Source organism: Zootoca vivipara, chromosome 3 (genome assembly GCF_963506605.1).
Source record: "Zootoca vivipara chromosome 3, rZooViv1.1, whole genome shotgun sequence".
Classification (NCBI taxonomy): Eukaryota; Metazoa; Chordata; class Lepidosauria; order Squamata; family Lacertidae; genus Zootoca; species Zootoca vivipara.
The window spans coordinates 67,966,768-67,991,527 of NC_083278.1; the positions used below are offsets into that span (position 1 = coordinate 67,966,768).

The 24,760-nt window shown below is 41.4% G+C and overlaps 1 protein-coding gene across 3 annotated transcripts in view; it reads right to left on the minus strand.

The window, feature by feature from the left end:
* The window catches only part of AGPAT4 (1-acylglycerol-3-phosphate O-acyltransferase 4), a 48,621-nt gene that overhangs the window by 13,423 nt on the left and 10,438 nt on the right, over positions 1-24,760 (minus strand). The window contains exons 1-7 of one of the 3 annotated variants that reach the window (XM_035108607.2): positions 21,353-21,794; positions 16,525-16,760; positions 6,753-6,922; positions 5,631-5,792; positions 4,186-4,339; positions 773-875; positions 467-542 (exon numbers count right to left, since the gene is read on the minus strand). In XM_035108607.2, coding sequence (XP_034964498.2) covers positions 467-542; positions 773-875; positions 4,186-4,339; positions 5,631-5,792; positions 6,753-6,922; positions 16,525-16,702 — 843 coding nt within the window. In that variant the 5' untranslated portion in view covers positions 16,703-16,760; positions 21,353-21,794. Of the gene's footprint in view, positions 1-466; positions 543-772; positions 876-4,185; positions 4,340-5,630; positions 5,793-6,752; positions 6,923-16,524; positions 16,761-21,352; positions 21,795-24,760 lie in introns of those variants that run through there. The other 2 variants (XM_060272800.1, XM_060272801.1) reach the window with 2 other exon arrangements.

Consider the following 24,760-nt stretch of genomic DNA (forward strand, 5'->3'; position numbering starts at 1 on the left):
AAAGGTTGTTTGTTTGTTTGTTTGTTTGTTTTAAAAAGGTACTGCATGCCATTATATTGTGTATGGTTCACGGCAGAGCACAATAATTAAAGTCCTAGTAGCAGGAAGAAAGATGCAGACTTATGCTCTGTTGCACGGGGGGAGGGTGTGTATGTCTCCCCTGCCTTGCCTCATCCTTGATTTCTAAATACAAATTAGGGTGACCCGATTCAAAAGAGAACATAGTGGTGTAAGAGAGGGGATTTCAGCAGGTGTAGCTTGCTGCTGATATCCTTTCTACTCCATCATTAAAAGTGCAGGAGCCATGTCTTCCTTTTACAACTGGCTACACCAATACAGGTGCAGGGAGTTTCTGCTGTTTAAAATGCATTAGGAAACACACTACTGTAGGAGACTGTCTGCAAAGAGGCTGAAAATCCATGTAGAGCCTTTTATCATTCTAAGAGCTGCTGAATAATAAACCAACCTTCTCTTGATAGAGTTTGTGAAGCCATTTAGAACATTCCTGCTCATCTTCTGGGATTTCCTCTAATGGAATCCGCCTACAAAGGATAAACAAGAGAGAAAGAGAAAACCACTTGCTGGCATTTGCTATATAATTAAAACCAACAATTATTAAATTAGAAGTGGGCAAATGTCTACAAATTCCAATATAAAGACATATGCAATTGATTCAAGAGTGCATCAAAATGTATTAGCTGATACAACTTGTACAATCAATGGTTTGGGTTAAGTATATTAAGGAAGGAAATAGCAAAGGGTATATACTTACCTCACATATAAATCTGCCTGGTATTTTTTCCCATTTAAAACTCCCAGCAAAGTTGGATTCTCATTATTTCTAAAGTTCAGTGTAGAATCATACACGGCTGAAACTACAGAGGAAGAGAAGACACCACACACTATGATTGCTGCCACAGACTGATTTTTAGCATTGCTGAGCTATCTCAGTGAGCATCACTTACAAGTACCCTGCCTCCATCCAACTATAGGCAGAGATTTACTTTTAAAAAATACATACTATAAAAAAACTGATAGGGAAGGACACTCAGAGGTAGGAAAGAAAGTGAGCTGCCTATCATAAAACAAATTAGAGCTCGAATAAGTCAAAAGGACAGATCTGGAACCACAAATTACACGTATCAAATGAGTGTGAGAGAAGTAGGAAGGCATATGGTAATATATTGACCAGTGTGTGTGGCTGGAGCAGACAAACACCCGGCTCTCCAGGATGTTGGATCTGCCACACGAGACCTTTTAAAGAAGTGGTGTGACGTCTGCAGTAGCAGATGGCTGAAGACAGGAGAAAGGCTTGGTGCCTAACACAACATATGCAACCACCTGAAAACCCTCTCCTGAGGGTGCACACACCCAGCCAAGGGAGGCAAAAGGCAGGTAGTTATTTACTGACAAATGCACACACACACACACACACACACACACACACACACACACACACACACAAGCTCCTAAGGTGCACCAAACCCCTATCTGTTTTCCAGGTTCTTGTCCCGCAGAGTGAGGCAAGAGCATTCCATGAGAGCATCCTAGGAAAACATGGGATTTCCCTTCCCTTCTCCTGCAATATACTTAGTACTCAAAACTGTGGAACTTCTGCCAAACTGAGATCAGACTCCTGGCTACACTCAGACTCTCTCATTCCAGCAGGCTAAAATCTTAAGGTGATGTACAGGTTCCTGTTTGGTTTTATTGTGCTTTTATTGTTTTGTTCTATTATAAAAGGTACTGATTGAGCGGTGCATAAAGACCTGAAATAATAAATAGCTGGTTTTCAGTTAAAGTATCTGGTTGTCCAAAAATCTTGCAGAGTCAGAAGACGGGCAATGTTCCAGTTCGTTTCAAACAAATTCGAAGACTGTTTTAGCAATAAGAAGCCTGTTATTTCTCATGTCCCCTTTTGCAGGCATATACAGCTGCCTAGGAGAATGGCAGAAGATAGGAGGAAAAGAAGGTGGCATCTTGTTTAGAACACATTGTCAGTTAACAATCTCACTCCCATTCCAAAGGCTGAGTGAATGTAGGAAAAAGGACTGCAGCTCCAGAAATCCAGCAGACCCAAACTGTTGCGAGTAAAATGAAGATGAAAAATGGCCTCTAGAGGTTGTGCTTTCACTTTCTGGAAGTGATGGGTAAGCCAGTAACTGCTACAACAGTAGCGTGCAAGTCCGCGATACAAGATGAACTGACAAATTGAATTAGAGATCTAAGGAAAGTGCAGAGAGCTTTATACACCAATTAAAATGGTCCTCTGAAAGGAAAGAACTGTAGACCTTGTTTGGCTAAAACTAAGTAGAGCTAATGATCCACAATTAAGCTTGTCAGCTCATATCATTCTGGCACCACACTCCACGGCCCTATTTGTCAGTGATCTTTCAACTCTGACTATCTGGATTTTTGCTGAACATTTCATTCAGGATGGAAATTGCTGATATTTTCTCACCAGGAGCAGCCAAACTCCTAAATATTTTGAGTAATTTACCTTTCACAGCAATCTTGCTTGGACCAACTGTAAATAGGTCAGTATACAAAAAATGTATGTATATATATTTTTTTTAATAAAAAAAAACATCGAATAATGCAAAACCATACATATCCCTCCCTAAACTGATGTTACAACCCAAAATGGGCCTACTTTTACTTGTCCAACAAAAAACACTGAATCATTTGAAGTTGTATGGCATAAATATGAGGGCAGGAGAGGGCCCTAAGCAACTCTTCCCTTTGAAATGAAATTTATTTAAAAAGAAAACAAATTAGAGAGCTCTGAAAGAAATTGAAATCTGAATAGATATACATCGCAAAAGAAAAAAGAAACGTACAGGTCAGGAAACAATGGACAATAAGCTCTATAACGCTATAGGGCATCTAACAGCAGTCTATTTAGCCGGGAAAATGCTTCTCACAAATATTGTGCTAAAGGACAACACGTAAACCAAGGAAATGTAAACTGGAGAGTTCATGCAGTGTCTTTGTGCCAGCAAGCAAAAAAAGATTTGGGACAACCAAACTGAAATTAGGACAAAATGGAAGGAAGGGGGAAAGGATTATGGAACTTCTTTTCAGTTGGCTATGAGGTCTGTGAGAAACCTATGGGCTTCTGGATGTTGCTGAAAAACAAATCCCTTCATCCATGGCCATTGACCATGATTGTTGGGGTGGATGGGAGCTGTAGTTCACCTATCTGCATTACAATGCGAATCACACAAAGAAAACCCAAGAGTAAGTTAAAGCATATCAATTTTGCAAAATTATCAAAATTCAAAATGTTAACATCCCCCAAATAGTTTAGATTTTTTAAAATCCCCTTGACAGTTGACACCGTTTTGAGCCAAAAAGGTAGTCCATAACTTTCTCACTGTTAACACAGGTAACTATCCTGTCTAGAGAAAAAAGTCATGAGAACCGTGGGTTCATTTGGATGATCATGTCTCAGCTTTAAAAACCACACAATGAACAAACATACGGTACTCTTTCTTTCCTCCCTCCTAGCAAGAGCAATTAAACCAGGAAGCCTTCTGTTAACTACAGTTCCTGGTTCATTTGACTTGGGAGGCCATGGTTAACAAGCTTCAGAACAAGCCAGAATATTGAGCCAACCTCAAACCATGATTTAATATCCTGACTTGGGAAACTGGTTGATGGAAGACTTCCTGGCTTGTTTGCTCCAGCTGCAAAGGAAAGGATGAAGGAGTTTCATATGCAGTCATGTCTAGTTCATATCTCCAGTTAAGCCAAAATACAATGGTTAGAATGCAGTCATTTGGAGGAGGGATTTGATGGAAAGGAAGTAGCCAGGGCCATCTTAAGCAGGTCAGGCGCCCTGGCGCTGAGGCACGGAGATTGCTCCAGTGCCTCCGCCCGTGCCGTGCGGCTTTGCCGCGAGCGCCCCCCCTGCCAGCCCCGCGCCACTGGGACCTTACCTAGAGCCGGGCCTGGAAGTAGCATTATTTTGAAATTATCACGAGTAAATTATCGTGAGTAAGCAGAACTGACATTAAGCCTTTGCAGAAAAACTGCTGGTCTAATTTAGTGGCTGATGTGAACCAGTGGCAACTGCTGCTTCTGTCTTAGTTTAGACGCATATTTAGTTGCAGTATGCAGGTTACTCTGGGGGAAAAAATTCAAAATAGTATCTTGGAAACTTGTCCTTGTGCAATTCCTTACCTACATTTCTCAAACACTGGACGGTGACAGCAAATCCCTTTGTCCGTGGCAGCAGGTGATATTTGAGCTTGGGTAGGCCTTTGGCTTCAGCTACCTGCATGCTGATTTTGTGTTTTTGCTCTGTGAACCTGGTGCCTTCACAGTGAATCAGGAACTGAAAGAGAAATATATATGTATACTACCAAAGAGCTGGATAAGGAAGATAAACCGACTAAAGAAATAACAAAAACAAAACCCTGCAACGAATTCATTACATTTTGTTGTATACCAGTGGACAGTTTACACAGACGAAAACAAATGACTACTGCTGATGCAGTATGTTAATGCAGCATTTCAGATAAATCACAAAAGTGAAGTTGTCTCCAAAGGCATTAGGCAGAAAGTCTAACCACTAAGAAAGGTGGATCAGGCTGCAAAGTGTATTACACAGCACGAGTGTGGAAACATGGATGACTCACATGGCTCTTATGTATACCACAATGCTCTTTCTAACTATCTGCCAAATCTGGTATCCGTCTTAAATAGCTTATCACAGAATAGCTCAGTATCACTGGGGGTATTTGCTTCCAGAGGCAAATACTAGCTTTGTGGGAAGGAGCTTCCCCAAGACCACAGCAGAACATGCCTGCTCTGATCCCATTAAGTATCAGTCCCACCCATTCATCTCTGGAGCTCAGCCCTCCATTCAAGTGAGGCCTAAGAGAACTGGAATATGCTTCATGTGGGCTGTGTAAAAGAGGGGTGACTAATGTCTTCAACTTTGGAGGAACAGGCAACCTGCCCCACCTCCCAGGGATAACATGGGGGTCTAACTTCAAATAGCTTGGGCAGGGGAGGAGCTCACTAAGATCAAGCTAAAAACGAAAAAGAGTATACTCCACTCCTTCACAAAGATGTCACTGAAGCAGGCTTCCATTTCCTTATGGGAAATGTTCCTACTGATAGGATGCTCTCATGCTCCTTTTGATCCATCCAGGATCACTTCCTGTGCAAAATCTCTTGGGAAGCTGCACTGCACTGCCCAGCCAAAGAGAAAAGCAAAACAAACTAAAAAACAGGACTGCTGCTCACCTGACAAGCACCATTCTAAGCTGCAAATGAGAGTTCACTTTTTTCCTGCTTGGAGTGGTGCCTGTCAAGTGCATAGCGGCAGCTTGCCAGCCCAAAATGGTGGAGGGGACTTGAGAAAGCAAAAGTACAGGCCAGACACAGCCTACAGGTCTCCTGTTGGCCACCGTTGTCCTAGAAAAACCACAGAATCCTCTAAAAATGCTGGAGTTCTCTGGCAAGCATGCAGGGATGCTTTGGCAAATGAGCTGATGTGGAAGGGGTTCCCTGAAAAAGGGTAAAATAGTATTTATGTTCCAAACTCAGAGTCATTACATTTTTATGGCTTTTGCGCCTCCTGAAAATATGTGTTTTCTACTCTACTGCCAGCGTTTTACCCAGAAGTTTTCAGGATAATCCCGGAGATTGAGCAGGGCTTGCACGACATTTTTCCGATCTTCCTCCCACTTTCGCGTGCAGAAAACTATCTCAAGGAAGTACCACATCCAGCCAATGATCGGCATAGAAGCAAGCTCTTTTTTTGCAAGTACTTTGGAACTCTGAAAAACAGAAGAAAATGCAGAAGAGAATAGTTTATTTAAATAAAAGGCAATATATCTGTAACAAGAGGAGGGATAATTAAAGAGACACCTGTACATTTTTTTTAATATACATTCATGCATCCTTTAGGAGAGAGTATCACTGGAATAACATTGCAGCAATGTGCTCCAAATGCCCTCAACCAGGCAACGCCCTGGTCCCTGTACTTTGGATTAATCATTACTATTACAAAGCAGGACCATGCAACTTGTTCACAGTCCACCAACCAAGTATGGCATCTTATGAAGAAGGGGATAAATACAGTTGAAACTCAGAAAATTAGAATATCGTCAAAAAGTGCATTTATTTCTGTAATGCAACCTATTATTTTTAATTTTTCTTTTAATTTTTACAAATGCTTTCTTTTGGAAATTCCACAGTAATAAAACAAATAGTTACAATAATACAAAAATAAACATCACTATTACATTTCATTAATTACATTCCATTTATAATTGACCCACCTAACGACAAATAATTACAATTACAACAAGTAAAGGCTTGACATATTTTGCTTTGCATGTCATGCATCTATCTCATATATTGGTTTCACCTTTTAAGTTGTCCTCGACGATATTCTAATTTTCTGAGTTTCACCTATATCTTGGTTTTGTTTCTTGCTTGAGATTACTCAAACAGGGGATTGTCAAGCACTTAGCTGGCCACAGTATACAACTGATTGGTAGGTTTGATATATAAATCAGGCCCGCATAACCTGTGATATACCACCATGCAACATTGAGCTCATCCTCTTCTTCAACTAGTTCTAACTCTTCCAAGCCAATAAAAGGAAAGTTATAAAAGTGCCAGTTTTAAAAAAGAAGATGCACAAAGGCACAACCCGAAATCTAAGCGACCTCAGATTTGCTTCATAGAGTTAATGTAAAGGGCAATTGGTTGATATACTAGTCAAGACTCACCCCCAAGACTCCAAATCTTTCGCAAAAGTTCCAGCTACAGAGAAAGTCAATTTCAAAGTTGTGATTAAGGATTACGATGGCATTCTCTGTCCCGTACTTTTCATAATTCTGGGGATCCGTGTAGAGGGTACAAATTGTGCCCGACCACCATTCCAGCAACATTACCAATTCTGGAACGAACAAACAACAAATCAACGAATACACATTTATAACATAACCAGAGGTTTTGTTAGAGCATTCATTCTTGATTCCTCATAACATATTTATTTATTTATTATATTTATATCCTGCCTTTCCTACCCAAGCAGCCCAAGCTGGAAGGGACCCAGAGGTTCATTTAGTTCAACCTGCTGCAATGCAGGGATCGAATCCCCAGGACCTTGGCTTTTTCAGCACCACACTCTAACCAACTGAGGTCCTAGATTTAGTTTTCTGTGGGGTTCTTTTATTTTTTTACCTACCCTTTTATATTACTGTGAATAGTGTGGAACAGAAGACAGATCTCAGGAAAGGGGACAGCTGACAAGCAAGGAAACTAGGAAGTGATCTTTTGGAATACTGTACATTCCCATGGGGGGAAAACATGCATTCAGGCAAAAGCAGCTTAAAACTTTTGAGCTAGGACTGCTATCGTACTACTGTCAGTGCCACTCAGTTTATTTATTTATTTATTTTTAAAATAGCCTCTTTGATTTTTTTCCTAGAACAAAAGTATTTCTTATCCTAAGTGAATTATAAAATTTAAGGGGTAAATAAATATTATAGTAGTGACATGACCTGTATCCCATACAACAGTTGTGCCACATAATTTAAATGTGTTTTTTGTGGAGGTGGGACAATTTAAAGGGGGGGGGGACTCATTCCCCTGCCTGTTGCTTTTGTCCCCCACCCCACAGTTATGGTTCTCCATTGTGATAAATAAGGGGTTTTTGGCTTGGTTTGGTAAAATAAATAGTTTTTGGTTTATTAAATACAGTTATATATTACAATTATATCTTTTGTTATTTAAACTATAAATATCGTGAAATTATGTTTTTTTTCTCAAAGTGACACACCACCAGGGTTATGCTCAGTTTTTTGGCGAATTTTGACACACCAAGCTCAAAAGGTTGCCCATCACTGTGATTGAAGGAAGCCCACTAGGCAACAGATTGTTTCTTCCCTCACTGCCAAAACCAGACCAAAAGAAGCAGATCTAGAAAAATCAGTCGCATCGAAGAGTGCTTGGATCTGGTTGCCCACCAATTCCCTCAAGCTTCTTTCCCAAGAAAGGGACACTTGCCCTCAGCCTACTATAGATATTTAATATTTTGGTACGTATTTTTAAAATGTATCAAACGAGTGTTCAGACATGAAAATATACCCTGTCAAGAGTCAGCACGAATCACCTTCTTCAGAACTTGGATACATAAACTTCAATCAACATTTGATTTTAGTGCCCAAAACAAGCGTGAATGCAAAACAAAAAGCATTTCCCCTACTAAGGATTAAAGCCATGTAGAATATCAACCCCGACTGAAGCTCAAAATAGTTCTCTCAAGTGCACTTGAAAAAAATGACATTTCAATCAGGTGTTAGCTACTTTGCAGAATAGTAAAATGACTGCATAATTATCCTTCTGTAAACAGCACTCTTTGTACTCAAATTTCTGCAGAAGGGGGGGGGAGCAAAAGAAAGTGGATACCATAAACAGGAAGCCCACATACTCTATTATGCCAAAGCTTAGAAGACTTTTTATTTGAACAGACACTAATTTAGTACCATTCAGGTCTCAGAATTAAGGATTTCAGATTTTTTCGTTTGCTTTGCTGCTCAAGTTGCATTTTAAACTTGCATTCTACTGGTTTATTAGCATGTGTGTCATACAAGCTACCATCACCCCCCCCCCCACTCCAGATATTGAGGTGAATATTTTGAACACAGTGAAAGGGAACTTACTGTACATAAAATGGGGAGAGGACAAGGGGAGATGCTATCATAGCCCCCCGAATTCCATTTTGCATACCATCCGCAAAAAGGAGAAGAAAAGCTGCCACTGCTTCGACTGGTTTTTTTTTAAAAAAAAGAATAAATATTTTATTGTAAAACCACCTTGATATCTTCTGTTGAAGAGTGGTATGTAGGTTAATTAAATAAACATAACTCTCCCTGGATTTGTCTGCCTCCAAGTCTTTAACTGTTAACTGAGGCTCATCGCTTCAGACCTTCAGCCTCATTCTCATGAAGGGCAGAAAATAGGGTGAAGGTTGTATTCTGGGTGTGCACGGCTTCCCTGTATGTACTCCTCCCAAGTAATCCTCATCACATGTAGTTCCTGGGCATGGCTAGTGTTTCAAACAAGGGATGTAATGCAGAGCAGTTAAAAAACAAAATGCATGTGTTTAAATGTAATGTGGAAGGCACCCTCAGAAGACTATATACCACATGAAATCATGTGGTATTTGGTCCAGATGCATTGCTCTTCCCTGTTGTGTCCTAAACCAGTATGTGTCAAAACACAGAAACGTGCTCAACTTCCTTCTCCTGCTTTCTACATCCACCCTACCAGCCAAATAATGTTTTTACCACTGCAACTTTTGCTCCCCTGCTGTATTCAATCAGCGCCTTCAGGGATGAGTAATTATTTGCCAAGTAATTGTTGTTTATTCAGTTTATCTATGAGCCCACGAATGAGAAAAGAGTACAAGAAAAATGCAACAGCACGTACTCATTTGCAATTAGGTTTTTTAAAAAGGGATAAAAATTCAAGGAGCATTAATTAAACCTTATTATTTATAGTCAAACCTTCACTGTACACATGGCGGGTGGAGTGGGGGAGATGAGCATCTTCAAAACCAACACAATCTAGGAGCTTACTACCACTGACTTCAAGTAAAGGTTTTTAAGAAAGATATCAGATTGCCCAATTTCCTGTCAGATTATTGTGGATACATACTTTAGCTTCAACCACAACACTCATATTTAAGTACAGTACTACCTCTCTAACACATGCATGTGCACATAAAAGACATGGGATATTTATTTCAGTTCTATAGCCCAGCTCACAAGTATGGACTGCACAAGGTCAATGAAGGAAGAAAGGGTTCCCCAATAACTTTTATACTCCAGAAGGTAACTGCCTGACCCTTTCACCAGTTGGACACTAATTCTGATTCATACAAGCCCTGGTGCAAAAACTCCAGAGTGCAGGAAAAAAAATATGGCAAAAGGGTTCCAGAGGGCATGGCAGCAGAAGAGTAGGAAGCTTAAGCAAGACTCACTATATTGAGATGAATACATGATTCTGTAATAGCAGTTTTACCTCCAAGTTGATGAGCAACACTTATAAGAACTCACAGGGAAAAGAAGAGAAAGAAAGAGAGAGACAACTTCACAGAGTTAAACTAGGACAGCAGCCTAATTAGCCGACATAAATTATCTCAGCCATGTTGAACAATTTAGATACATTTGAAAAGCTGGCCTTCTTTTTCCATTCCTTAAGCCAGAATTAATGTGGCATAACTAGAAAATAGATCTTGGAAGTTGCCAGGCTTCCCTCCCCCCCCCCAAATTTTTTCCCTAAAAACAGCCAAATAAACCTTTTCAGAAGATTGCACAAAGTGGGGCATATGTTTGCTCCAACGACAAAATATTTTAAGCATTCCGCTAACCTTTCCTTACTACCTTAAGGGAGGTCTGGCTGAGTTTTACTACTCTCCAGCTCTGCCGCTTCAAATGTCACAAGTAACACCTCTAGACATAACATGTACTGCTGTCATGCCTAGGCTAACTTATTTCTTCAGCATGAATGGCTCTACATCTACATAAAGAAATTTACCCTAAAGAGTTTTCCATTTTGGTTGTTCCGTTTATGTCATGTAGTATGACAGGTGCTAGAATGTGTTTTAGAGCACAAAAAGGGGATTCCCATTTTGCTCATAACTTCAAATATTCTAAAAGCTTTGGAGCTCCATATTTTATTACCCTGTTTTGATACGGAGAGAGACATTTTAGGTAACCCAAATCTATGGTGGGCACACCCTTCCCATTCCCCAGAAAAACTACCATTTTCATTTAAAGCTTCATCTGGCTGGCTGCAGACATCGCCTGAGATCACCGCTACACTGAGTTGGAAAACCCTTTCATAACAACTTCCCAGAAATTGATCTGAAAATAGCTATTTCCAGAGAAATAAACCAGATGGTATTGTGGGGAATATATGCTACATATTTTCAGTATCCTTTCAACACACACACACACACACACACACACACACACACACACACACAGAGAGAGAGAGAGAGAGAGAGAGCACTTGAGTTTATTCAAGTGAAGAGAGAAGACTATAACTGGGATAAAATACCATTTAGGAAATCTCATTCCTGATGCTACAGAGTGTGTGTGAGAGAGATTTCAAAGTCAAACAGAAGGAGAGGTACAAAATGAGAGAGGGACAGAAAGAAAAGTTCTCAAAACTTCCCTGAAAAATAAAGGAACACAAATTCAGTGTTATACCAAACAGGCAACCTCACAAAGCTGGTTAGAGCGTGTGTGGTGCTGATAACACCAAGGTTGAGGGTTCGATCCCCTTAAGGGACCGCTGCATATCTCTGCATTGAAGGGGGTTGAACACTAGATGATCATCTATGATTCATAAGCCCAGAGTCATTAATACACACAAACAAACAATTCCTCCCCCTACACACCAATGCTCTTACTTGCTTAGAACACAGGTACCTTGGTTCTCAAACTTAATCCATTCCGGAAGTTCATTCCAAAACCAAAGTGTTCCAAAAGTGTTCCAAGGTACGCTTTCCCATAGAAAGTAATGCAAAATGGATCAATCAGTTCCAGACTTTTAAAAACAATTCCTAAAACAGCAATTTAACATGAATTTTACTATCTAACGAGACCACTGATCCATAAAATGAAAGCAATAAACAATGTACTGCAGTCACACTGTTGGTCAAGAGGTCAGGGGTGGTCAGATGCCACAACACACTCAATCAATCAGTAGCTGAACTGGGTTCCACACAGTCACAAAAACAAAACTAAAAACAAAAACTCAAAATAAATAGCAAAAACAGACAGACCTCAGTGTAACACTCAAAACGGAAGTGTGGCACCCAGAACAGAAGTGTTGAACTCAAATCGGAAGCGTAGCACTCAAAATGGAGCACATTCGGCTTCCAAAAAAAGTTCACAAACCGGAACACTTACTTCTGGTTTTGCAGTGTTTGGGTTCCAAGTTGTTTGAGTACCAAGGCATTTGAGAACCAAGGTACCACAGTACACAGTCTCCCTTTAAACCCAATCCATTTCCTGTCTTTCCATCAGCATAAGATTGAGGCTGATACCATGTTGGGATGCATTGTCACTCATCATAGCAATTCCCCCCAATTTGATAGTTTAGGGCAAGTGGGAGCCTTGCTGTGCTAATTAAGAATTTGTTTTCTCCTTTATGTTTCTTTATTTCCCAATCCTATTTAAAGTAGGGGCTTATTAGATCCTCCTGACTCCTTCTGCAAGTAGGTGAAACCCCATTTTAAACACTTGCCTTTTAATTTAGCACTAAATATATATCTAAAGGCTACTGAAAAGGAGGCAGAAGGAAGGCAAGCAGAATTTCACAGTGTTTTAAATGCCCACACCTAGTGAACTTCAGTCAGAGGTCAAGTCCTCTCAATACTTAAAGGCTTCCAAATCAAACATTTAGTTTTAACCATGCCAATATACAAATATAAGCTCAAATAAAAAAGTATACCAGTGCCAAAAATAAAACATAATTTGGAAAGACTAAAACATTTCTCAACTAAGGTGTGCGTAGAAGAGGTTAAGCGGGAAAATAACTCTAAATAAATACTTGGCAAGCGAAAGACAATCCTCTCATTTGTGCAACAATGTCTTTTTCTTCTCTATTAACATTACAGGCACTGTTACAATGGACAATAAGGAAATCTGATATGCACTCACAAACTGAGTGCCAGGAAGACGGCAATTAAACAACATCAACAATCCACTGGAGTTCCATTTTTGGTACTTCTTATTATTATCAGCTTCTTCATCATCATCATCTTATTTCTTCAATTCCTAAATCAAAACAGATGAACTACATTCTAAAAATATGATATAAAATTTTCCAGTTGAGTCCCTATAAGAGGAGTGGATGGATGCGGTGGGAAGGGAAATTAACCACTGAAATGGAAGACCAGACGTTTCAGAATACCCAGTGTGGAAAGGCAGCAAAGCCTGTAACAAGTGCAAATCTATGCTGCTTGCTGCCAATTCTGGTTGTTTGTGCCAAATACAGTACATCAGTACACTACATCATGGCAGACACTACCCCATTCTAGTGCGGGGTGTGGAAATCTGACCAGTGAGTTTTGCAGGCTCAGAAGAATGATCTCAAACATATATCCGGTGCAATCATCTGGATTAACAGATTGACACAGAGAAGTTTTTGTAAGTATTAGCATTCAGCCATGTTTTCTTCCCCGCTTCAGAAAATCATTCTACAAACAGGTAGGTAGCCGTGTTGGTCTGACGTAGTCGAAACAAAAAATTCCTTCCAGTAGCACCTTAGAGACCAACTAAGTTTGTCATAGGTATGAGCTTTCATGTGCATGCACGAAAGAAGTGTGCATGCACACGAAAGCTCATACCTATGACAAACTTAGTTGGTCTCTAAGGTGCTACTGGAAGGATTTTTTTTATTCTACAAACAATTACTGTACAGTTCTTGACCAGCTACAGTGAGCCCACTGGCTAACCTAATGACAGATCCCCAAAGAACATGAAAATTCAATAGGCTAAATAATATCTAGGGGTATACTGTAAACCACCCTATGATTCTCAGATGAAGGGCAGTATATAAATTAAATAAATATCAGGTCTGAAAGGGCCCCAAACACAGGGACTCCCACTCACTCTACTCTTTTAAACCTACTCTCCAGCCTGTCTGTCACCATCTGAAGATTCATATTCTTGCAGCAGCAGTTCTCTTCTCTATCCCTGGAGAAGAGTAGCAAGCATGGGATTTCTCCTGACTTGCTTTCCCCCCCACACTAGGAATTCAAAAAGAATGTCTTCCCATTGTTCTACTGGCGAGTTTCCTTCTTGCTATGCACTGTGTACACTTACTTCAAAAGAAAAATCATCCAAGGACACTGAAGGACTAGGACAGTGGCAGGAATCTCATTTCCCAGAGGGGTTGCTTTTTTTCTTTCTATGCCCCAGACTTATGATGCCTTAAACATGAACAGGCTTATTGTGGCTCATGCTCTCATGGACAACAGTCCACTAAACCTTATGTCACTCTTTAAGGTGGCAAAAACACCTTTGTTATTTTAAGGAATGTGTTCAAGACACAAGAGAATTTGGGGGATAACAAAAATGACAAAAAATACCTAGCCCTATCACAAGAAAAGCAGGTCTTGTACCCTTTCATTAAGTTGTTCCAAAAGTTGTACGTACTTGAATCTATGAAAAACTCTGACCATTTGCACTATGCCCCAAGTAGGCTCACACACTAACACACTCTCACAGAAAGACGCTGGAAGTAGACTCGGCTTCTTCAGCCCTCACAGCCCTCACCTCTTTTATGCACTTTGTTAAAAGGAGATATATATTAAGACTGGTCCAAGCCTCTAAGGATCCTGCTTCTCAAATCCCAGACACATGAAGTGGTGTCACTATCTCTCTCTCAGCAAGCACACACTGATAAAATATTTTCTAGACAGTCTAGAAAACATAGAAACAGCATAGAAAAAAATAGTCCTTGCACTACATTACATTTCCCTTGCCTTTTTCTGGATCTAAGCTTGAGGAGAGAACTTTCTTGGGTTCTTCAGTATTTGCTTTGAATTTTACTTTCCACATACTGTAACATGGTTTCAACTACAGACTTTGCTTCCTCATTGCTCACCCGCAGACTATAAATTACCTATGAATAGGTTAGTCTCCATTTCAAAGCTTTGTGTACAAAAACTTAATTCATCATATTCTAACCCTGGTAATACTATGCGATCAGTATTTAAACAGACATATGTCACATTATTGTGAGAGAGCATTTTGATACTCCATATCTGCTAAAGACTATTCCCTTTTTATTTGTCAACTTAACTATTTGTTTAACCATTATTCTACTGGAGTTTCAAAAAACCTGTTGCAAAAATTATTCTTTTCACCGTCACTCCCTTTTGTATTTTTTCCTCCACCAAGGGCAAGTATACTAAACTCTCCACTCAGCCCCTGGTTAAGACCAAGGAGCTTTGCCACTTACTGGAGAATGATTTCATCGCATCCATCCAAATGTCATAATTTGTACAGTGTAATTTGATCCAGAGGTTTAATAACATCCCTTTGAAGCACACAAGAATAGCTATTGGCACCGTCTTTATTTATTCAGAAAGAAAATTAGGAACCAAGACAACACCCATGCTACACACACACACACACACACACACACACACACCTTTGGTTCTCTTAGAAAGGCAAGCACACCTGCCATCAAAGCAGGCTGTGGGAGAGAAAAATCACTCCTCTGAAAGTGGCCACCAGGGAGCCTGTTACCCGCTATAGAGATTATTCACAGACCTCGGCTCTTGTCTGTCTCTCTAGTTAGAGACTGTTTCAGATAGAGGAAGCTTCCCTTGAGTTCAAGGTTTTTGGGGGGAGTGGGGGGGCATTTTTTAAAGCAGCCAATTCAGGACTCACGCAACTAGAACGTAGGCTGCCATTTAACCAGGGCTAAGAGACTGTGAGGCAGTTGCGTGTGTCCCCTGGTTCCCTCCCACCAGCTCCTCCTTGCGATAAAATGGCTTTAAACCACTTCTGTTGTTTCCATGGGCTGGACATACCTTGTGACAATCTCTTACTTTGCTTCATTAAAGCTATCACAGATGATAGAGTTTGTTAGAAATTTAGCACTGCCGGCAGCTCATAACCTATCTCCTAACTAGGCTGGTTGAACGTGGTTGTTTTTTTAAAGGAATTTTTTGAACTGCACAGTGGTATGTGATTGTAACTCATGTGTAGGGCATGCCACTCAGAGACACTCTGCAGTGTTGCTTAGAGTCGTTCTATGACATTTAGAAGCCAAAAACAGAATGGCAGAAAATCCTTAGAACCTGGAATTCAACAACAATAATGCAGAACAGTTTCATTTTTCTAATTCAACTGTGTTTGAAACAGACTGAAAAGCCCTCATTGTGCATATCTGTAGAGATGTATCCAGTTGGAACCCTCTGCCAATAACAAAGGTTTCCATGAGTAGAATGGGGAGGCTGCTCAATAATATATACTTAGGAAATTGAAGAGAGCAGAGTGTGGGAAGAAGCTCAACTATCTGCAGCCTAACCACTAGAGACAAAAAAACACAAGCTATGTTTGTACGAGGGAAACCCAAAAGCAACGATAATGTAATTGCTCAGTACTTTGTGATATTTTATATGGCCGTAACAAATGCAACTGCATTAGCCTTTGTGGTATCCAAATAAATTCATCCTGTGATTTGTAGAAGTTATTCATCACTATCTTCATAATCACAGTAAAACTTGGCACCGTTGCTAAACTTGGAAGACGCTTCTACATGGCTTATGTGTGTGCCTTTTGTGTGTGCCACAATCATGTTATTTATTTGGGAACAACTAGGAGATTCTTCCTCATCCCCCCCCCCCAAAAAAAGCGGAATGAAACATATGCCCCAACACACATCTGGCAAAAGCAACATGGAATGCTTTACGCATTTAAAATTCACAACACAACAGAAGTAAAAGGTATAAAAATGTCTTACGGCTTGAAATGCAATAAGCCAGCTTGCAATTGACCTTCCTGAAAAGTTGCTTGTTGAACGGCCAGAGGATTAATGTGAAGAGTTGAATGAAGTTGATTATCAGTCCCGACACTATAAATACATAACTGATAAGGAGGTGGCAAATGAATTGAGACTTCAGAAAGCCAGCGATGTCCATGATTTAAGGTGGCAATGCAAAGCCTCCAGAAAGCAATCCAAACAATTCGGAAAGTTAACTGCAAAAAAGATGAGAAAATGTTTGTTTTCAAAAAGGTTCAACTCATGGTACTGTGATGAATCCAATTCTTTTCTACCCGAGAGCAGCAACGTATTTAAATGTCACCTTCACAAAAAGCCATTACAGATGTGTTCACTTTCCCACATCCATGGCAAATCTCACAAAATTAACATTAGATGATACATAGCAATATTGGGACCATCTCTGAAATGTAGCACTAGTTATGGGGTAGTCTACAGTCACTGGGCCATACCCTTCTTTGATCCATTAATCTTGATTATATCTTAGGGTCCAACACACATTCCAGATTACAGCAGGGTTGTTGTTTTTTAAACAGATGGAGGGAAATATGGGAAGTGTAGAAAGCAGCTATATAAAGCTACATTTCAAAACTTGGTTCTAAAATGGTAGAAATGACATTAAAAAATGTGACATTTTTCAGACACAGAAACACACAAAAAGATACATGTAACTAACACCCATAATGGATGGAGACCCTGTTAAGAGGACACTGCATGCGTTTTGATAAAACAGACAAACATTTTCAGAACTTTGCTCTTAGCTGCCAATGACATGGCGCTGACGAGACTAAAAAGGAACAACCTGGAAAAAAAAATCACTATAAATTAGTTACCTCTGCAGACTCTAAAACCTTGGATAGGAAATATATGAAATAGTTTAAAATACAATATATTTCTACCCTTTACCCATTAAAACTCCATTTCAGAAACTTAAACATAGAAATGTTGCCATTTCCCAACAATAAGTGTTAAAGTTTGTGCCCCCCATCTGAACACCCACAAGTTAAGGGAATCGTGTTTACTTTCTGTAAGAGCTGCACAGCACTACCTATTGCTTTATTTCCAATGCTAGCTCTTCATTTCACTTTCAAGGTCAATACTGTGAACACCATGTGCTTCTTCCTTTCCTTCCCCTCTGCTGCCATGCCCGACAGAAAGACATAATGCTTCTTGACAGATATTACCAGCAGAAGGTTATAGCTCTTAAAAGATATTTCTAGAGAGACAAACCCAGAATGTTCTAATAAGATTTATTAAAACTTACTGATGAGGGTAAAACCCCTTTTCCTAAGTACCACCTATTTTACCCTTTTAGTAAACTTTGTCAAACAAATACTTTGTGGCCTTTGTTAATATACACCACCCACAGCTAAATGCTTGTTGTATTACTTCCAAATTAAAGTTGGAAGGGATCCCGAAGGCCATCTAGTCCAACCCCCTGCAATGCAGGAATCTCAACTAAAGCATGCATGACAGATGGTCCTCCAACCTCTGCTTAAAAACCTCCAAGGAAGGAGAGTTCACCACCTTCTGAGAGAGTCTGTTCTGCTGTCAAACAGCTCTTACCATCAGAAAGCTCTTCCTGATGTTTAGTCAGAATCTCCTTTCTTGTAACTTGAATCCACTGGCTCGGTTCCTACTCTCCAGAGCAGCAGAAAACAAGATTGCTCCCTACTCCATGTGACGGCCCTTGAGATATTTGAAGATGGTTATCATATCTCCTCTCAGTCTCCTCTTTTCCAGGCTAAACCTACCCAATTCCCTCAACCATTCCTTCTAGACTCTTCATCATCCTAGTTGTCCTTCTCTGCACAAGTTCCAGCTTCTCAACATCCTTCTTAAATTATGTCACCCAGAATTGGATTCACAGGACTCCAGGTGGTGCCCAGGCATCTTCACTTGGTCACAAGTGGCCGATAGCCAGGTACAAAATGTGCCTGGCGGCTGGCTAATTTTGAACACCTCCAGCAATGCCTTGCTGCTGCCTCACATCATGTAGTAGCCCCTCAGATAAATAACATTTGTGTTGGACATGTGGGGTAGAATCAGGGGTGCTTGCTGCTGGCAAGCGGATTTATGGAACCCTGGGCAAGAAGAAGATTGTATGCATTAAGCTTGCCATATATATTGGACAAAGTGTGCTACATCTCTACAAACACTGAAGTCAGCCTGATCAAAAATCCTCAGAAGCAAAAAAGAACAAAATACCTGTCAGGCTTATATATCAGAAAGCTTGAAGTCGCTTAGACAACAACAACAAAAACCTAAAGAACAATGGCAAGAAAAACTGATGGAATATGCTGAAATAGCGAAGCTAACTGAAAGACTTAGAGACAAGGAAAATTGAGATTTTTAAAAAGAATGGGAACCATTTATGTTGTATTTATGGAATCAATGTAAAGAAATGGACTCAGTAGTAGGTTTTGAGTAAACTCTTACAATCAACAAAATAAATATAGAAGGTATAAAGATGAGGTTTAAATGATAAGAATATAACATTTAATTTAAAAGAGTATGATACTCAAGCATAGTACAGTATAGCAAGCAGGACAAGTTTATATGTAAAAAAACAGAAGGGGAAGTTGAGGGAAGTCATGGGGGGAGGGGGAAAATTTAATTTATTATTACTTGTGATTGTGATAATGTAAAATCCAATAAAAATCATTTTTAAAAAAAGAAAGAAAGCTTGAAGTCACTTAAGCCAACAAATTTCCTGGGAAATTAACTAACCTCAGCTCTTGTTCAAGCTGAACGTTTCAAATAGATTCTGTCTAGAAAAGAAACTAAGAAGGGAGCTGCCACATTATTTCCTTAAATAACCGTATACTTTGCAACTTTGGCATACAGTTGCAACTGTAACTTACAGCACGTACCAATAAACTATCACAAGCCCACTAAATAAACTTCACCATTTTCATATGCAATCTCTATTTAAATAATGACGAGAATGTTCGGGACAAAAGCTAAAACCTGTCATAAGACCACAGATTCAAAAAAATGTTTAGCTTGTAAAGGGAAAAAAAGGGGGGGGGGAGACACGTTTTAATAAATAGCAAACTACTTAAGCAGACTACTTTTAATAGCAGACTACTAAAGATTGCATTTATCTATCCATAAAAACACCTTACATCCCATTGAGAAGATGATGTTTTGGCAAACCTCACAGGAAAAGCCTAACTAAGTCTAACTGCCAATTGTTAATAGTTGTTAAGTGATGGACATGTGACATGACCACTTTCAGGTATATAGATGTCAGATTTAATGTCCACCACACACAATTCTGACCCAAAGAACAGCCAACCCCTGCACTATCCACTTTATGTGACTGGTGAATAAGTTTCTCTTCCATGAATGCTAACACAACAATAAATAAGGAGCTTTGCAACTTTTGTTACATTTTACGAAAAAAATGCTGAATAAAAGTATAAAAATGTCTAACAATTTGTTTTTTAAAAACACACATAGTAAGATCAGTTTATAAATATCCACAAAACATACTCTTATCCTTGACACAGTTGGAATCTTTCACACTTTTGCACTGATGGGTCAATACAAAGGGGAAAGGATGACAGGGGGTCTTCCAAGCGTTTTTGAAATCAAAACCTTTCAGTGACAAACTAGCCCTTATGGAGGTATAAGTAGATCCAAGCAACAAACAGCAACAGCAGCAACAACAACTCACACTCTTAGAAATAAGACTAGTTACAAGAGAGAATATCCTTCTCTTCTTGCTTCCATATGTTGGAAGCAAATTTTATTCTGTAGAACTGCAGTGCCCAACGGATCTAAATATCTGCTCCAACAGCTGAAACATCTGCTCCAACAGCTGTGTCATCACCTTAACTCGGATAGGGTTAGTGGTCCAGCAGTTGTCAATGGATTGCAACTCCCATCATACCTGATCACGGGACTGGGGTCTGGGGCTGAATAGAGTTGGGAGTGCAACAAAATTTGGGCAGCCGCAGGTTCTTCAACCCTGGTCTTAAGCAACACTAGCAAACATTTTTGACAGAGGCAAGAAAAGCCCCTTCATTCAGGCACAATTTGACACAGGTAAGCAGCAATTCCCACCGGCCATTTCCTCCCTTGGTTGGCTGTACGGTAAAATGTGGAAGCAACGATCTGGAGAGAGACAGGCTGTGTCTCCTTGAGCACCCTGTTGCATTTCATTAGCCACAGCTAATTATTTTAGACAACCTCCACCTCCTGTAAAGCAACTTCAGCAAAGCGGCCGTCAACTGAATGTCACAAATGTCTGGCTTCCCCGTTCCCTCCCCCACCTTCTCCTCGCCGAACGTGAGAAGGCAACCAACGCGTGTCCGACACTTTCACAAACGCACCCATCCGAAACACATGGGGGACCTTGCCGGGTGTCATTCTGAAGTCTATATGGCGACGATGGTCTGGTCTGGCGTTTCCATGGAAACGGGGAAGAAGGGAAGCTGGAGCGGAGCATGCTGCGCGGCGCCCAAGGGAGCCAACATGTAGCGGGAAGATGCTCGCTGCCTTCAGCTGCCCGGCCTCCCCCCGCCGCACTCAATGGAGATACGGAGTGGGGGGGGCAAGAGAGGAGGAGGAAAACCCCACTAAAGTGAGCAAGCTCTTTCCAGGGACACGGCCGGCTCCAAAGCCCCCAAACCCTGTCCCTCCTGAGACTTAAGCAAGCGGCGGTTTCTGCATGGCCTGAGCAAAGCGACTTGCGTCCCTTGGAGACGCTTCTGCGCTCACTCGCCCTGCACGCCAACTTCCCCAGAAGGAAGCTGCCCAGAAGAGTTGCCGGGACACGTACCTGGCACAAGGCAGCCCTCGGCATCGGCGCTGGGCGAAAGCAAAGGCGGGACACGAGCGGCGAGGGGAAGAAAGGCAGGCTCCGCCCTCCCTCGGGGTGGGTCCCTTTCGCAAAAGGAAAACAGGCTCCTTCGCTGACGCTCCTCTCGGTCACTTCATTGCAAAGCGGCGGAGGGAGAGAAAAAAGGGGGCTGCTTCCCTCGCTCCTTTTCCAAAGCCCCGTCAAGCAGACCCCCCCCCCGGCAACCAATACACACTTGGCTTTCAGCTGTTGCAGAAGCCAATCTCCAGACAAAAGCCCTCGGTGGAGCATCTTTTCCTTCCCCTCTGCTACCGGTAAGACGCACATGGCTCTTGCAGAAGGAGCCTCGTGTCCTGGCCAGAGGAGCGTGGCCGGCCTCCAAATTAGATCATTATTCATTGAAATGAAACATGGCCCGTGAGCAAGGGCGTACCCACCATGCGGCAAGTTAGGGCAGCTGCCCTACTCTAGAAGCAGGGCTGGTGGGCAGAGGCGGAGCACAGCCCGGCGGAGCGCGAGTTCGCCATTCCCGCCGCACCGCGCCGCACCCTCCCTCCAGCTCCCCGGCGCGCCCTCAGGCAAGGCCAAGCGCGGCGGGGAACCAGGGAGCGCGGCGCGGTGGGCGGGAACGCCGAACTCGCGCTCCGCTGGGCTGGGCTCCGCCTCCGCCCACCAGCCCTGCTGCTAGGGAGGGGCACAGCCCGGCGGAGCGCGAGTTCGCTGTTCCCGCCCACTTTGTGGCCCCTCCCCTTCCGTGCCTTGGCCCCTCCCCTTGCCCCCCCCTAGTTTTGATCCTGGGTACGCCCATGCCCGTGAGTATAACAAACGGGGAAACGCCACCCCCCCCCCCCGCATTTGCTCATCACCTGGAAAGTTCATCAACAAAAGGAAACAGATTTAGAGTGCGACCGTTTTTCAGAATGACAAATTCTTTTGACTACTAGGAAGCTAAAAGTGCTAGCTGGTGTGTAGAAGGTTTTGGCTCTGGACCCCGGATGCAGCCCAAGGCCCCAAGCCAATGTATGGTCACTTGGAAGTAAGTCCCGCTGTGTTCAGTAGAGCTCACACCCATAAATGCCTGCAAAAGATGGCCACATTAAAGGTAAAATCTTCAAGGGCCCCTGGTGGCTACACTATGAGGTGCCGTATGGGAATATCTTTTCTCCAGTGCCAATTAAAATCTACATGAAGCTGCTGAGAATTTCAGGGCAAGGTGGCATCAGTCTGCTAAGGGACTTTCCAGTGCCTTGTGCAGTTGGACCCAGTGGAGAAATGGTGTGGTGAAGCGGACAGAGGATCGAACAGAGAGACCTGGCTTCAAATCCCCAGTCAGCTATGAGGCCCCTCTCACATGGCTACAGTGCTCTGTTTTTAATGTTTGATGCTTTATTATGTTTTATATATTCTGTAAACTGCCCAGAGTGGCTGGGGAAACCTAGTCTGATGGGCGGGGTATAAATAATAAAATTGCTGCTGCTGCTGCTGACAGCTCTATTCATCCATAACATCTGAATCAGAATAATAAAAATTATTTAAGACAAAACAAAACACCTGAATCAGGAGGGGCTGTGCACTGCAATCGCTGGACCATTGCTTAGGCCCGGTGGTGAAATGGATGAGGAAAAGCAAGCTGAGCTTGAATCCTGGCAAGATGGAGGCACTGTAGGAAAATCCAGGGCTAACCCAAGACATTTTGGCACCTGAGGTGAACCACAAAATGCCCTCTTCCCTGGCCAGCAAAGAAGTAGCGAATGAAGAGCTACATCAGGAATAATGGGAGGACAATAAAGATCTACCTTAGGTAAGGGGAGGGCCATCCATGCAATGGACAAGTTGTGGGGATGGAAGGTGCAAAAAAATGAGAGGCACAGGAGATGTGTTAAAGAATTTGTACAACAGAATAGGAGGGTGGGAGAGCAGCATGGGTTGGAGTGGACAAGAGTTGGTGTGGGATGAAAGATCTATTGGTTTTTAATTGATGGATGGATTAAAAAGGTCTGAAACTGGATTGTATTAAGGGACTGGTCGGGACACCCAGGGAAATGTTTTTCGGGGAAGGGAGGGGCTCCGGGATCGGAGTGAAGTAGCAGTGGAAGATTGGAAGAAATTTAAAATTTATTTAAAGAATAAACGTATAATAGATTAGAATTAGTGGAAGTGAGGGAGATAAAATAGAGGTTGTAGATAATACAATGGTGTGAAATAAGTATTGATAGAAGTTAAGGATAATTAAATTAAGAAGTAAGATCTAGATAGCATATAAAATAAGATATAAAAGATTAAATAACTAAGGTATAGTTAAAGTAATATTTAGAATTTATATAAGATTTAGAGTTTACTACGGTGGACATGTAAAGAATCGCAGGAGGAGGTGGAATGAGGAAGTCAATAAATTGGAAATAAGGGTTATAGTTAGAATTTTTGTTTTTTGCCTTTTTGTATTTTTTCTTTTTTTGTATTCTTTTTGTATTCTTGTTTTTTCTTTTTTATGTTTTGTAATTTTCTTTGTGTGTTTGGTATTTTAGTATGATTTGTTGTTTGAGAATTTTTTAAAAAATAAATACATTATTTAAAGATCTACCTCAGGAACAAAGGTGGGAGGAGACCAGCATTGCCTATTCACCAAGAGGCAGCCTTGGGGGAGCTGTAGAGGAGGTGACAGATCCTGCCTCCAAGAAGCACTGCAGGAGACAGTGGTGAAGCGGCATCTAACTATAGAGTAATATGTTTACTTGTTTTTATTTGTCATGGTTGGCAAATGCTTTGTTTATTTTGTGTGGGTATTTTGCTGTCACTCTCACGGCTATGAAACATAGGCTAGGTTAATATATGCATCTGCAGCAGTTCTTGTCAACAGATTGTCTGCGGTGTGGAGGGAGGCAATGCAGGGGCCCCAATCCACATACAGTGTCCTGGGTCCAGGAAATCCTGTTTGTATCCCTGGGTACACTCTGTTTCGCCAGATCTCCCTTCCCCACATGGCACAGGACCCATGGTGTGGCTGAGAGCTGTCACAGATTCTAATAAAGGATACTCTAATTTAAAACCATGCAAGTAGCTTTATCTCCCATGGGGCCTATGAGCTTCACTTCTCAGACAATTCCCTCTCCACCACATATCCCATGGTGCCAGGGAATAATCCAAAGTCATGACACACAGTTCTATTGCTGGAGCTGAATGTTCCAGTTTACTGCTCAAATTACAGGAGGGGTGGTTGTCAGCAGGGGCCAACCCTATTACATTTTGCTAATATATTTTTAAAAAATTATAAAATTGTCCAGTAGCAGCTTAGAGACCAACTAAGTTTGTTCTTGGTATGAGCTTTCGTGTGCAAAGTCTCTCTTGCTAATCCTTTTAGAAGGGAATGTTTGAGTTAAACTTGGGAGG